General features: G+C 43.2%; 1 protein-coding gene across 2 annotated transcripts in view; it reads left to right on the top strand.

Moving 5' to 3' along the window:
- Positions 1 to 16,418, top strand: part of LOC117879537 — a 67,751-nt gene that overhangs the window by 48,425 nt on the left and 2,908 nt on the right. For both annotated transcript variants that reach the window (XM_034774787.1, XM_034774786.1), the window contains 3 exons: positions 3,744 to 3,901; positions 5,694 to 5,736; positions 15,894 to 16,080. In XM_034774787.1, the coding sequence (XP_034630678.1) occupies positions 3,744 to 3,901; positions 5,694 to 5,736; positions 15,894 to 16,080 (388 nt within the window). The remainder of the gene's footprint in view (positions 1 to 3,743; positions 3,902 to 5,693; positions 5,737 to 15,893; positions 16,081 to 16,418) is intronic.

The raw sequence follows: 16,418 nt of genomic DNA, 5'->3' as shown, positions 1-16,418 counted from the left end.
CAGCAGGTTATATGCTCTTACCCAGAGGCATAGTCACACGCACAAATCCATAACTTGTCCTGATTCAGACTGTCCCAAATGCTGTCCATTGATTGTTCCTCCTATGGGGCCTGATCTTGTAAAATACTGATTACTTCTTATGAGGTAATGCATCCTGCAGTTGACCCTTACAGGAAACCTAAACAATCAACAGTGTTTTCATTAGTTAACTTTTGCTGATACTACACAGAGACCTCACGAAAAATAGCAGCAAAAGGACCGCAGCACCTATGGTTCATATGTGGTATACATGGGAGATTGAAAACTGGAATCACTTTTTCACCTCTTTTCTTTTCTTTTTTTTTTTTTTTTTTTTTTTTCTGGCCTGTCTCAAGTATTTTTCCTCTCACTCAGATTTATTCCTCTTTTTAGATGTCCATTGTTTTAAAAAATTAAGTATTTTTACATTAAATTAATATTTGTGAAAGATGCCACACATACAGCTCTGGAGACTAAAGTCTTCTATTTATTGACAGGAAACGTAGGTCTCGTGCTCTCCCAGCAAGTGTGCCCCACCCTATAGAGGAGAGATAAAAGGAGGTGAGAGAGGAGGAGTCTACAGCCAAGAAATTATTGAGCTGCAAATCCAAATTTTAGGCAGCAAAGGCAAAGAAGAAGGGACTGATTTTAGAGATGTTATATAGGGAGCAGCAAAAGGAGTCAGCGAGAGACTCCAGAAATTGGAAAAAAATAGGGAGAAGTCAAAGCTGACCCCAAGGTGGAGAACTAGGTGGGAGTTGTAAGTTATAATGGGAAAGAGGGGGAAGGGTGATGGTTGAGGAGGAAAGAAGAGTTCAGTTCCTAAAATGTTGAGTTTCAGAAAATGGGAGGACACTTAGGAGGAGATGACAGGCAAAGGTACTTTCCAATTGCCACTAAGCCAAGTCTGATCCAGTGACCTGGAGATGACTGCCTACATTTCTCATTGCTAGTCTTCTGAGCCACCCAGTCCCTCGCTTTCCCTTTTTCTAATGCTGTTTAATTTTTTGACTGCATTTCAGATTCCCTTTCATATTTTCTTTTCTAGGACTCGATTTCTTTCTCTGTAAAGTTATTTTTGCACCATCTCCTCAGGATTTGCCTTCTCTTGAATAGCTTATTTTTAATCTTTTCTTTTTTATCCCTTTTGTTGATTTTGAGTTCACTTGCTGCAGATGGAGTGAAATGTGCTCATATAGCTCTCCAGTTCTTTCCTTTTCTTACACAAAGCAGCTTAACTAGAATAGTAAATTTGACTCTATTCAAACAAAATCCTTTGATCATAGCAAATCACTTGGAAAATGCTCTGCATGTCATTTACTCTCTGGATGTATTTACATCAAATAAAATAGGGCTGGTTCGAGAACATGTAGCTGTGCATTCTATATTACTGACCAATTAATTCAATGAAGTGTTAGATACACACGTCCATTTTTTTTACTGGTCTCTTTCTAAGACTCAAATAAGCCTTTGCTTTTACTGACTGATACACTTTGCTAAAGGCTTTCATTTTTTGGTGAAATGGTTCCCTTGAAACTCAGGCCAACTAAGAAAAAATAACCACAAGAGGGGTTATTTCAGCTGCGTCATGGAATACACATTCTGCCCTATACCCAGAGGACCCCAAGCTGTGTTCTGTGGAGGATTAGTGGTCCATGGAATATTTGCTGGTGGTCTGCAGAGAGCTGTTTCCAAGTCTTGGCTACTTATGGAATGAACATAAATCTCAGACCCGTACAATTTTCCCCCTCCACAAACTCAATAAAATCTGTGCCACTAGCAATGAAACACAAACAGTAGAACCTTTAACTTCCACCTCTACCTACCAGTAGAGTTATGTTAATGTTTCATAGCCACATATGTTTATGTGTCACAGCCGCAGTAAGCATCAATGGGGTCAATTCCAGACCCCAGGTATGGTCGATATCTGATATCAAGATATTTTTCTAACAATAAGCCATTGGTGCCTTCGGTAGCAAGATACATTTGCCACAAAAGAGGCATAGTCATGCTACAGTTACTGTTGAAGGAAACCATCACAGTAAAACTCGTGTGCTGGAGGACTAGGCTAATCAAAAACAGAACTAGGAGGTAACAAAGGACATTTGATCTTACTTTGAAGTGTAAACCCCATATCTGACCCACCCGCTTTATGGGCACATAAGGCTGAAAGGGAGTGAAAATGATTGCTTGGGAGCCAGCCATCGAGGTTCCATAAAAGGGGACGTACACCTGAGAGTGAGAAGGAGTTCTGCATGGGCTCACTATGATAGCACAGAAAAGGAGTTGGAGGAGGGATGGTGTGAATCTGCCACTGTATGGGTCCTATGGCCTATCCTCCACTACCACTGCAGTTCCACATACCATTAGCCTGTGCGCTAGAATACGGGACACAAACCATGAGCTGAAGTCAGAATTGCATCACCCTGACTCCTGTGGAACTCCTTGTGCAAAGACTGCTTATTCAGGGGTGAGGTTTGGAGCCTGAACATATTGTTCAGTTATGCTGATATTTCAGTGTGTTTTTTGTGATTGAAAGTATTATTTATAAAGTAGGTCACACAGCACTGACTGTTGGGAATGCCTTTCAGATATTGTATTGGCTTTGACTTTGGATGCTATGAAAGAGAGGGGAAAAAAGCACAAGGATTTGGAAAATGTGCTTACGAGTGTGCTTTTAGATTCTACTTTTCAAAATTAGGTGGTTATTTTACTCCTGCAGAAAAAGGCATGCACAGGTGCAAATGAGTAATCACATGTGCCCAGAGATTATTACATGCACAAATACTCATTTTACATACACAGATGGATATTTTGTGCATGCCAGAATTTGTTTGAGTGTATATTTTTCAGATGCAACATTAAGCACTTTCTGTGGTTTTTGAATAATTTTCCCTTATTGATAAAGGTCATGCAATTTCATTATAATTCATGCATTTTTAGTTTATAAAATCCCATTATTTGAGCATTATGCTAATAGCACTAATGCTGCCCATGTTTCCCAAAAGTAACTGTCAGCTTCCATTTTGCCGCTGGCAAATCTGATGCAATTGCCAGTGCTCCAGTAATAGTTAAAAAGCAAAGCAAAACACTCTCCAAAAGACTTTGAAATGGGCTCTCTTGAAAGCAGTCTGATGCTAATGGGGAAAACTACTGACTTAGAGATTGACATTAAGGGCCACATTTTCAAAAGCATGGCAATCTAGCCTTTTAATTTATGCACACGATTTTGAGAGTGCAAGAATTTGGTACCTCAAATCTGCACCATTAGAGTTTCAAAGATGCAGAAATAATGTAAGGGGACAAGCCACACTGGCTTTCAAAGAGCCCTGTGCTCCTAAATCACCTATGAAGATGCTTTTTAAAATTACTGTTGTGCCCCCAAAAATTGGAAGACGTGCAAACACATTTTGCTGAAGCAAAAACAGTTGCGAGAGCAAAATTGCAGGGGCAAATTTAGAGGCCACGTTTGAAAATTTTGTCTTGAGTGAATCTACAGGGAAGGTTTTTTGAAACCTTCAGCTGCCACAATACATGAAAATTAGGGGAATATTTTCAGAGGCACAAATGTCAGTTTGACATCAAACTTCTATTTGGAAATGTCTCCGTTAGTTTATCCCAGGCCCTGGGAAAGTGACAGTTTTCATATTTCAGGAAACAGTTTCCCAAGATTGTGCTCTGCAGACCTGGCAAAACTTCCTTCCCCTTTATCTCATCAATTACAGGATGAAGGAAAGTGCAAACCTCTAGATGTAACAAAGTTAGAAGGTGCAGAAATTGGTGTTGACAGCAGCCTGGGTAAACCATTTGTGTTTAAATGCATGCCTCAAACCGGAAACAAGATTTTCTACTTTTGTGCAACTTCAAACCAAGAGATGAAGAGGTAAACAATCTATTTATATAACTGTTTTTTCTAGAGCTTGTGGGAGTGTTTTGTGCAAAATGTTCTCTAAAAGACACCTGTCACACCTATAGGAGTGAGGGTTTGATCTTGAAAGGTACCAAAAAATATTTTTCAGCTTTCTCACTTTCTACCAGTTTTCAGAACAAATAATGTCCTCATGCCATTCAGGATTTCCCTGGGTGAAAACATGCCTGAGTTTTGTGATCTTAAGAGAGAATCACCCCCCACACACACACACACATTCTTACCCCCATATTCTCATCCCACTACTTAAATGGAATTGTAAATCCACTCATGGATTTTTACTTGTTTATACATCATTTCACACCCAAGTATAATGTCACTCAATGTTTTGGCCAGCAGAGCACTGAAAAAGAACACAGTCTCTTCCTTACCCTCCCCTCTGCTCACCCTGTCGCATTCATTTTTTTAACCCAATTTAAAACTTTTAACCCACCACAAGAGTCTGTTGGGTCTCACTGCCCTTAGCACTGGTTTTGTCTCTCAATTAGGGAATATTGTCTACACAGTAGCTGGGAGAGTGCTTCCCACCTCAAGTAGAGAGACACGTGCTAGCTCTGCTCAAGTTCGTGCACTAAAAATAGCAGTGTGGCTGGAGAGCAGCGGCTCAGGCTAGCCCACCTGGTCTCCCCCAGGGATGTACTCGGATGGCTAGCCAAGTGGCTGTTCATGCTGCCCCTGGCCACATTGCGTTTTTAGTGCACTAGCTCAAACAGAGCTAGCATGTGTCTGTCTGCCTGAGCTTGGAAGCACACTCCCAGCTGCAGTATAGACATAATCTTAGGGAGCTTTTGAAATCTACTGCTTTCCTTCTGCTGCCACCCAGGGTTTAAAACTGCTTTTAAAAAGCAGCATGTAGGTAATGTTTCTTTTAAGCAACACTTTCAAACAGCCTGACTCTTTTTAGGCCAATCTAGCATCCATTGTCAGAGCAGTTAGGATGTGTTTAAAACCAGTTTTCCTTGCTTTTTGCTTTCTTCTGTATTTCCAGAAATGTAAAGAGATTAAAAAGGATGAATTATTTGATACACTCTACCTCATCTATTTATCCATCCATCTATAGTTCTGTACTTACATAGCTGCTATTAGCATAGTTAGGGTGACCAGATGTCCCGATTTTATAGGGACAGTCCAGATTTTTGGGTCTTTTTTTCTTATATAGGCTCCTATTACCCCCCACCCCATCCCGATTTTTCACACTTGCTGTCTGGTAACCCTAATCATAGTATCTGAGCACCTCCCAAGTAGTTAAATCTAGAAATAACAACAATATGTGGTATGCATAGTGTAATTGTGGTGGGGTGGTCATACCAAAGAATTGCACAACCTGGTCAGGAAATCAGTTTCCTTTGTTTTAAAATACCCAGTTTGTTGTAGTATTTTAAGTTTACCTCCAACTCCTACCCAGCCTAGTAACAAAGAAACAGAAAGTATTGTTAATTCGTCTACAGATAAACTGTATTAAAAAGAATCCATTGTCTGTAATATTGCTGCACTTATAATAAGCCTAGTCTGTTGCTGGCAAATTATTTCTGCTGCTAGTTAGAAGTGCCATCTAGTAAATAACACTCTAAGCCCGTGCATGTATATATATATTTTCAAGCCTTTGGACGGTCCTCAATGTTGCATATGTCTTTGAAAGATGTTCATATCAGCGAACTAAAAGACTCTGTGATGGATATTTATTCCATTGTACCAAGCCAAGCTATTCTTTTTTCTTTTCTTTTTTTTTTGTTCTGGCATTTTGTAGGTGGCTGGAGGCTATGGATAAAGCTGTGCATCCTGTCCATCAGGTAATGCTTTATTATTCAGGTGGCAAGCTAATTTAGTGAATTGAGCACAAGATTAGGAAACAGAAACTCCTGAGTGATACTCCTATCTCTGACACAATGGGTGCTGCAAGCAACTCAATCTCTCTGGGTTTCAGTTTCCCCATCTGCGGAATGGTGTCCATTACGCTTCTCTACCTCACAGAGTTGTATAGAATTGGATGTAGTGAATGCCAGTTAAAATGAAGTAAGATCAGAAGAGGCTAAAATAGGGAAAGAACAAGTTAAAGATTACTTGGACAAATTAGATGTGTTCAGGTCACCAGGGCCTGATGAAATGTATCCTAGAATATTCAAGGAGCTGACTGAGGAGGTATCTGAGCCATTAGCGATTATCTTTGAGAAGTCATGGAAGACAGAAGAGATTCCAGAAGACTGGAAAAGAGCAAATATAGTGCCCATCTATAAAAAGGGAAATAAGGACAACCCAGGGAATTACAGCCCAGTCAGCTTAACTTCTGTACCCGGAAAGATAATGGCGCAAATAATTACGCAATCAATTTGCAGACATCTAGAAGTAAGGGTATGTCTACACTACGAAATTAGGTTGAATTTATAGAAGCCGGTTTTATAGATATCAGTTTTATACAGTCGGTTGCGAGTGTCCCCACATAAAATGCTCTAAGTGCATGAAGTCGGCGGACTGCGTCCACAGTACCGAGGCTAGCGTCGACTTCCAGAGCGTTGCACTGTGGGTAGCTATCCCACAGTTCCTGCAGTCTCCGCCACCCATTGGAATTCTGGGTTGAGATCCCAATGCCTGATGATGCAAAACAGTGTCGTGGGGGGTTCTGGGTACATGTCATCAGGCCCCTCCCCCTCCGTCAGAGCAACAGCAGACAAGCAATTCGCGCCTTTTTACCTGGGTTACCTGTGCAGACAACATACCACGGCAAGCATGGAGCCCGCTCAGCTCAGCTCAGCTCACCATCACCATATGTCATCTGGGTGCCGGCAGACATGGTACCGCATTACTACACAGCAGCAGCTAATTGCCTTTTGGCAGTAGAAGGTTACCAGTCATACTGCACCGTCATCGGCCATCTGGGTGCTGGCAGACGTGGGGCTGCATTGCTACACAGCAGCAGCCCCTTACCTTTTGGCAATAGATGGTGTATTACAATTGATATCTATCATCGTCGTATTCCAGTTCAATCAGAGGCACCTGGGCAGACATGCTTTGTCTCCTGGAGACTCAGTCCTGCCGGCAGTCCTATTGAACCGTCTTGACGATGATGGCTAGCAGTCGTAGTACAGTATCTTCTGCCAAGCACCCAGAAGATGCCGAGGGCTATCAGTCATGCTGCACTGCCTGCTGCCAGCTTAAGATGTAAAAAATAGATGTATTCATTTGCTTCCCCCTCCCTCCGTGAAATCAACGGCCTGCTAAACCCAGGGTTTTGAGTTCAATCTTTGGGGGGGCCATTCTGTGTGACAGTTGTTTGTGTTTCTCCCTGATGCACAGCCACCTTTGTTGATTTTAATTCCCGGTACCTGTACGCTATGTCGTCAGTCGCCCCTCCCTCCCTCCATCAGTTTCGCACTTTTTTTCAGACCAGACACCATAGCACTGGGATCATGGAGCCTGCTCAGATCACCGCAGCAATTATGAGCACTATGAACACCATGCGCATTGTCCTGGAGTATATGCAGAGCCAGAATATGCCAAAGCAAAACCAGGACCAGCCGAGGAGGCGATTGCAGCGCGGTGATGAGGAAATTGACATGGACATAGACCTCTCACAAAGTATAGGCCCCAACAATGTGCAAATCATGGTGTTACTGCGGCAGGTTCATGGCGTGGAACGCCGATTCTGGGCCCGGGAAACAAGCACAGACTGGTGGGACCGCATCGTGTTGCAGGTGTGGGACAATTCCCAGTGGCTGCAAAACTTTCGCATGCGTAAGGGCACTTTCATGGAACTTTGTGACTTGCTTTCCCCTGCCCTAAAGTGCCAGAATACCAGGATGAGAGCAGACCTCACAGTTGAGAAGCGAGTGGCGATAGCCCTGTGGAAGCTTGCAACGCCAGACAGCTACCGGTCAGTCGGGAATCAATTTGGAGTGGGCAAATCTACTGTGGGGGCTGCTGTAATCCAAGTTGCCAGGGCAATGAAAGACCTGGTGATATCAAGGGTAGTGACTCTGGGAAACGTGCAGGTCATAGTGGATGGCTTTGCAGCAATGGGATTCCCAAACTGTGGTGGGGTGACAGAAGGAACCCATATCCCTATCTTGTCAGCAGAGCACCAAGCCACCGAGTACATAAACCGCAAGGGGTACTTTTCAATGCTGCTGCAAGCCCTGGTGGATCACAAGGGACGTTTCACTAACATCAACGTGGGATGTCTGGGAAAGGTACATGATGCTTGCGTCTTCAGGAACTCTAGTCTGTTTCGAAAGCTGGAGGAAGAGACTTTCTTCCCGGACCAGAAAATAACCGTTGGAAATGTTGAAATGCCTATCGTTATCCTTGGGGACCCAGCCTACCCCTTAATGCCATGGCTCATGAAGCCGTACACAGGCAGCCTGGACAGCAGTCAGGACCTGTTCAACTATACGGTGAGCAAGTGCCAAATGGTGGTGGAATGTGCATTTGGACATTTAAAAGCGCACTGGCGCAGCTTACTGACTTGGATAGACCTCAGCGAAACCAATATCCCCATTGTTATTGCTGCTTGCTATGCGCTCCACAATATCTGTGAGAGTAAGGGGGAGACATTTATGGTGGGGTGGGAGGTTGAGGCAAATCGCCTGGCCGCCGATTACGCACAGCCAGACACCAGGGCGGTTAGAAGAGTACAGCAGGGCACGGTGCACATCAGAGAAGCTTTGAAAACCAGTTTTGTGACTGGCCAGGCTACGGTGTGAAACTTCTGTTTTGTTTCGCGTTGATGAACCCTCCGCCGCGCCCGCCCCCCCCCCCCCCCCCCCCCCTTCCCCCCCCCTCGACCCCCCCCCCACCCCCCCCCCCCCCCCCNCGGAATCTCCAGCTCTGTCTGGTGTTCAGGCGTGTTCTCTTCCCCTCTCCCCCCCCCCCCCCCCCCCCCCCCCCCCCCCCCCCCCCCCCCGGTTCACTCTACTTCCCTGTAAATCAACCACCCCACCCCACCCCACCCCTTCGAGCACCACTTGCAGAGGCAATAAAGTCATTGTTACTTCTCATTCATGCATTCTGTATTAATTCATCACACAACTAGGGGGATAATTGCCAAGGTAGCTCGGGATGGGTGGGGGAGGAGGGAAGGAAAAGGACACACTGCAGTTTAAAACTTTAAAGCTTTAACACTTATTGAAGACCAGCCTTCTGATGCTCAGGCAATCATCTGGGGTGGAGTGACTGGGTGGCCGGAGGCCCCCGCACCGTGTTCTTGGGCATCTGGGTGAGGAGGCAATGGGACTTGGGGAGGAAGGCTGTTGGTTACACAGGGGCTGTAGCGGCGGTCTCTGCTCCTGCTGCCTTTCCTGCAGCTCAGCCATAGGCTGGAGCATATCAGTTTGATGCTCCAGCAGCCGGAGCATCGACTCTTGCCTTCTGTCAGCAAGCTGACGCCACTTATCTTCAACCTGCCACTTGCTCTGTTCAGCCCGCGATTCATCCCGCCACCTCTCCTCTCATTCATATTGTGCTTTTTTGCACTCTGACATTGACTGCCTCCATGCATTCTGCTGTGCTCTTTCAGCGTGGGAGGACATCTGGAGCTCCATGAACATATCATCCCGAGTCCACCGTTTTCTCCTTCTAATCTTCGCTAGCCTCTGCGAAGAAGAAACATTTGCAGCTGGTGGAGGAAAAGGGAGAGATGGTTAAAAAGACACATTTTAGAAAACAATGGGTATACTCTTTCACGTTAAATTTTGCTGTTCACATTACACAGCACATGTGCTTTCGTTACAAGGTCACATTTTTCCTCTTATATTGAGGGCCTGCCAGTTTGGTGTGAGAGATCACTCACGCAGTGCCAGGCAACAGAATTGGGCTTGCAGGCAGCCATGGTAAGCCACAGTCTTTTGGCTTTTTTAACCTTCATAACATGTGGGAATGGTTTCAAACAGCAGCACCCTCATTTCCCATACCAAGAACCCATTGGATTAGCCATTTAAAATGGGTTTGCAATGTAAAAGGAGGGGCTGGGGTTTCGGGTTAACATGCAGCACAAACCCAACTACCCCCACACACACACACAATTCTCTGGGATGATCACTTCACCCCTCCCCCCCACCGCGTGGCTAACAGCGTGGAACATTTCTGTTCAGCTGAGCAGGAACGGGTACCTCTGAATGTCCCCTTAATAAAATCACCCCATTTCAAACAGGTGACCATGAATTATATCACTCTCCTGAGGATAACAAAGAGAGATAAGGAATGGATGTTGTCTGCATGCCAGCAAACACCGGGACCATACGCTGCCATGCTTTGTTATGCAATGATTCTAGACTACGTGCTACTGGCCTGGCGTGGTAAAGTGTCCTACCCTGGCGGACGGGATAAGGCAGCCCTCCCCAGAAACCTTTTGCAAAGGCTTTGGGAGTACGTGAAGGAGAGCTTTCTGGAGATGTCCCTGGAGGATTTCCGCTCCATCCCCATACACGTTAACAGACTTCCAGTAGCTGTACTGGCCACGATTGCCAGGGCAAATTAATCATTAATCATTAAACACGCTTGCTTTTAAACCATGTGTAATATTTACAAAGGTACACTCACCAGAGGTCACTTGTGTGCCCTCAGGCTCTGGGAGCATGCCTTGGGTGAGTTCGGGGGTTACTGGTTCCAGGTCCAGGGTGATAAACATATCCTGGCTGTTGGGGAAACCGGTTTCTCCGCTTCCTTGCTGTGAGCTATCTTCATTGTCTTCATCATCATCATCTTCCACGTACCCCGAACCCGCTTCCCTGTTGTGTGTTTCTCCATTGACGGAGTCAAAGCACACGGTTGGGGTAGTGATGGCTGCACCCCCTAGAATAGCATGCAGCTCTACGGAGAAGCGGCATGTTTGCAGCTCTGCCCCAGACCTTCCGTTTGCCTCTCTGGCTTTGTGGTAGGCTTGCCTTAGCTCCTTAATTTTCACGCGGCACTGCTGTGCGTCCCTGTTATGGCCTCTGTCCTTCATGGCCTTTGTGACCTTTTCTAATATTTTGCCATTTCGTTTACTGCTACGGAGTTCAGCTAGCACTGATTCGTCTCCCCATATGGCGAGCAGATCCCAAACCTCCCGTTCTGTCCATGCTGGAGCTCTTTTGCGATCCTGGGACTCCATCATGGTTACCTGTGCTGATGAGCTCTGCATGGTCACCTGTGCTCTCCGCGCTGGGCAAACAGGAAACAAAGTTCAAAAATTTGCAGGGCTTTTCCTGTCTACCTGGTCAGTGCATCTGAGTTGAGAGTGCTGTCCAGAGCGGTCACAATGAAGCACTGTGGGATAGCTCCCGGAGGCCAATAATGTCGAATTCCGTCCACACTACCCCAAATCCGACCCGCAAAGGCCGATTTTAGCGCTAATCCCCTCGTCAGAGGTGGAGTAAAGAAACCGGTTTAAAGGGCCCTTTAAGTCAAAAGAAAGGGCTTTGTCGTGTGGACGGGTCCAGTCTTAATTCGATTTAATGCTGCTGAAGTCGACCTAAACTCATAGTGTAGACCAGGCCTTAAACAGTCAGCATGGATTTGTCAAAAACAAATCATGTCAAACCAACCTGACAGCTTTCTTTGACAGAGGAACAAGCCTTGTGGGGGTATATCTTGATTTTTGTAAAGCTTTTGATACTGTCCTACATGACCTTCTCATAAATAAACTAGGGAAATGCAACCTAGATGAAGCTACTATAAGGTGTGTGCAAAACTGATTGGAAAACCGTTCCCAGAGAGTAGTTATAAGTGGTTCAGAGTCATGCTGGAAGGGCATAATGAGTGGGATCCCACAGGGATCAGTTCTGGGTCCAATTCTGTTCACTTCATCAGTGATTTAGATAATGGCATACAGAGTACGCTTATAAAGTTTGCAGATGATACCAAGCATGGAGGGGTTGCAAGTGCTTTGGAGGATAGGATTAAAATTCAAAATGATCTGGACAAATTGGAGAAATGGTCTGAAGTAAATAGGATGAAATTTAATAAGGACAAATGCAAAGTACTCCACTTAGGAAGGAATAATCAGTTGCACACATACAGAATGGGAAATGACTGTCTAGGAAGGAGTATTGCGGAAAGGGATCTGGGGTCGTAGTGGATCACAAGCTAACTATGAGTCAACAGTGTAACTGTTGCAAAAAGAAGCGAATATCATTCTGGGATGTATTAGCAGGAGTGTTGTAAGCAAGACACGAGGAGTAATTCTTCCGCTCTACTCACGCTGATTAGGCCTCAACTGGAGTATTGTGTCCAGTTCTGGGCACCACATTTCAGGAAGGGTGTGGACAAATTGGAGGGAGTCCACAGAAGAGCAACAAAGATGATTAAAGGTCTAGAAAACATGACCTATGAGGGAAGATTGGGTTTGTTTAGTCTGGAAAAGAGAAGACTGAGAGGGGACATGATAACAGTCTTCAAGTATGTAAAAGGTTGTTACAAGGAGGAGGAAGAAAAATTGTTTTTCTTAAACTCTGAGGATAGGACAAGAAGCAAGGGAGATTTCGGTTGGACATTAGGAAAAACTTCCTAACTGTCAGGGTTAAGCACTGTAATAAATTGCCTAGGGAGGTTACGGAATCTCCACCATTGGAGATTTTTATGAGCAGATTAGACAAACAGCTGTCAGGGATGGTCTAAATAATACTTAGTCCTGCCTTGAGTGCAGGGGACTGGACTAGATGACCTCTCGAGGTCCCTTCCAGTTCTATGATTCTATGCCATTTGCAGAAAACATTTAAAATATACAGCACCACACACATGTTAAGGACCAAAGTCTGCCCTCAGTTATGCACACAGCTCTCGTTGACTTCCATGGGAGTGGTGGGTACATAATTAAGGGCAGAATCTTTAGATTTAGCAGGCTTTTTTGGCAAAACAGAGAAGGGGGCTGTAAGTGTTTGCCATATAACCTTCTTTGCTGCTTGCTTTGATTTATTCCAAAGCTGGGCCAGGAGATGTATTGTGAGACTGGCAATGTCATCCTCAGCTTTTTATTGTGAAAATTGCCTTCCCATTACTCTCTTTGAATTATACCACCTATCCATAATTGCAAAAGGGTCATATGTCTGGTTTATAATTAATTAATTGTTGCTCTTGTTATATGTATTACCATAGCACCTAGGAGCCCCAGTCCTATGACCAGGACCCCACTGTGCTAGGTGCTGTAGAAACACAGAACAAAAAAGGTCCCCGCCCCAGAGAATTTACAATGTAATATGAGATGAAGGACAACAGATGGTACAATACATATAGACAGGGGAGAACAATTGAAACAGCATTGCCTGTGGTCTCAGTACATCAGCTTCCTGAGGATTTCCTCAGTGTACTGGGAATCATTACATGGTGTGGAGCTAGATTAGAAACTGTTGCCACCTCTCTAAGTGTCTGCGTCAGGATCTTGGACAAGGAAAAGGGTGTGTGGTTGATGTCATATCAATGTTCCTTCTGCTGCCACCAATGGTTTAAAACTGATTAAAGAAATCTGATGTAACTATAAGCCATCTGACTCATTTTAGGCCATTCTAGCATCCACTGTCAGAGCAGACAGAATGCATTGACAACAAAGTTTGCTTGGTTGGTGGTGTGTGCGCGCGTGCACTTGGTTGGTTTTTTGTTTGTTTTGTTTATTATTTTCAGAAATGTAAAAAGATGAAGAAGGGTAAATTATATGATAAGCCCCAACTCCTATATCTATCTGTTTATATAGCTATGTACTCTTGACACAATTTACAGCAAACAGTTCCTGACCATCCCCAAGCTCCAGGAGCTGCAAAGACATCTTGAAGCCACCTTTGCCAATTCCTACCTTCCTCCACTACAGCGATACTCAAGCTTTTAAAAAATTATATTTACCTTGATAGTATCCCTTTAAATAAGGGTAGATTTTGAGCCTGTGTGTTCTCTGGGCTTGAGCCTTAGCAGAGATCATTCAAAGTTGGGGGTCAAACCTGGGGTAAAAATCTAAATGTCTTTAAAAGGACACTGTCAAGAAAATAAATCAAAATTTTAAAACAATTTTCTTATTTAAGTTAAAAATTACATCCTAGATCAGTAAAAAGGGAAGAATTTTAAAAAATCTAATTTACTTTTCAATATTCATGCTATTTATTTTTCGCAGTTTAAATTAGTTATTTAGGCTTTAGATTATAGTCCATTTCTCCATATGAGTCATTTCTCCAATCAGTGTGCTGCAGGGATGGCTTTGCAAACATTTAAGGGAAATGTTTAGTTGTTTCTTTTTAAATTATTTCCATTAGAATAAAATCAATAATAGAAACATTTCTATTGGTTTCAGGTTTTATAGGAGCTTATTATTACACAACCTACATTTGGGGCCAAATAAATCTGACCTGAGAGTGTGAATGCAAATTAATCTACAGGGCCTGAAAACAAAGTCAATTAAATACATACAAAAAATTATAACTATGCACCCAAAGAAATAAACAATAAACATAGCTTAGAAAATAAGCTATAAAAGCAAAAGAAAAAATCTTACTTTAGTATGATAGGAAACATCATAATAATAAAAAATCCCTTAAGCTATCAATGTCCATCTTACCTCTTGCAATAGAAAGACCTTACTTTGATTCAGCCACTAACAGCATAATTAGCCATTTATTAGACTTGTTTTCCAAGTTACTGGGTGCTTATTTTGACTGATTTGAACTTTTAGCTTTGTCTCTGAGCAGACAATAGCCCTTTTTGGGTAGGAGGGTTATATACTGATTTCATTGCACAACTTGTTTCATTAGTAAGTATTGTTTTCAGCTAATTGCTTTCTCCCATTTTTTAAATGAACTTTGCATTCATTTTTCAGTTTAGCAGACAAGCTTTTTTTGCATTGTCTGAAATGCTATCCAAGGTACTGTACCTGAAATTTTAGAACCACCAGCAAAAACATATTACAGGGCTGTAATACTTCATCTCAAATGCAATAGCTCAACACACTAATACACCAACGTTATGTCCTCCTAATGAACCTAGATAGGGATATCTATTCCACTAATGCACAGTGTAAGACTACATTTATCTATTGCACTCAGTTGCAGTAAGTCCCAGCAGGTTTCCAGTTCACAGTAAAGAATATAGCTAGCTATATAGCATCAACTCTTTTCTCTCTCTCTGGCTTGTCAAGGATGAGGAAGAAATAACAATTGAGTGAAAAAGAAAACCCCTACGGAAACAGAGCAGGATGCTACTGATATTGCAGACAGTCTCCCCAAGGAATTCAGATGACAATGACATAGGTTGACGCAACATTAGAAATTGCAGCTAAACAAAGCATGTTAGGTTTAGATGTAGAAGTTTGGATCCAGATGTCCTTTAGACGGAAAAAAAAGAGGAAGGGAAATTACATGGTTCCTGTTTAAACTCATTCTAGGCAGTTCAGCCTTATTAAATAATCTTTTCTATATTTCCTCCTGATTTTTACTAGCTCTGCTATCTTTCTTTGGCCTGTTCTATAATATTAACACCTGGACATTTACATCTTCTAGAAATGTCACTAAAGAAATCCACAGACATCTAGCACATGGTCATGCATTCATCCAAGTCTTATTGCCATATTCTGTTCTCAGATACATCTGTGAAACGCCTGTTGATGTACAAGTATCTGAGGACAGGATGTGATCGGTAGTTCTAGCTTTGACAACAGTGAGAACTGAAGTAATAAATAAGGAGAAATGAAGTCAGGCAACTTCCAAAACAGCTAGCGTGATAGTCCTCTTAGTACAGCTTTGGTCCATTCTTGTTAGTACCAGCAAAACTTGAAGTGTAGAATATGTGCAGAAAAAGACAAATAATTCCTTTAAGAAGGAATGAGAAGGAAACGAGTAGTTGCTATAAAATATATGCTTGTTAATTGCGTTTCCAGAACCCTTGACATTCCAAATCACTGTGGCAATAAAAGCTATTTTTAGAATAGGGGATTTGGGGCTAATGTCTTTGCAGAATATAAGCACGCTCTTCATGAAACTATTTTGTGTTAACTCTATAGAATCATGTATGGGTAGATGTCACCCTGCACAACACAAGCCTTCCACCCCTCGCTATCAAAAACCCAGAGTGTCTGGGTCTCCTCCACCAACTGGATAAAACCAGGGACGTGTGGACTCAGCACTACTGCATTCTGAAGGATGGCTGTTTGTATTTTTATGCCGGCATTCGCTCCACACATGCCATAGGTAGGTGATACTCTTTGTTTTTAAATGATTCATATTAACATGAAAGAGTGTACACTATTTTAATGCAAGTATTTTATTATTCTAAAGGTGAAATAGTGCCCTTACTGGCAGAAAGCATATTGGGGTTGGCAGGTTAGAGAGTGAAGCAGTATTGGCTGAATGTTAGTGACAAGAGCCACCCTGCCAGAGCAGTCAAAAATTGCTCAAGCTCCTTAGCTTCATCGCACTGACGGCACACTCTGCTGCAAACTGCCCAGAGTTATTGCTTGGAGCGGGTTTCCTTGTGATTATGGTATTTCCCAATTATATAGGCAGGGAAACACCTCTATCCACTGGAG

Source organism: Trachemys scripta, chromosome 6 (genome assembly GCF_013100865.1).
Source record: "Trachemys scripta elegans isolate TJP31775 chromosome 6, CAS_Tse_1.0, whole genome shotgun sequence".
Lineage (NCBI taxonomy): Eukaryota > Metazoa > Chordata > Testudines > Emydidae > Trachemys > Trachemys scripta.
This window is presented reverse-complemented; position numbering and strand designations above follow the sequence as displayed.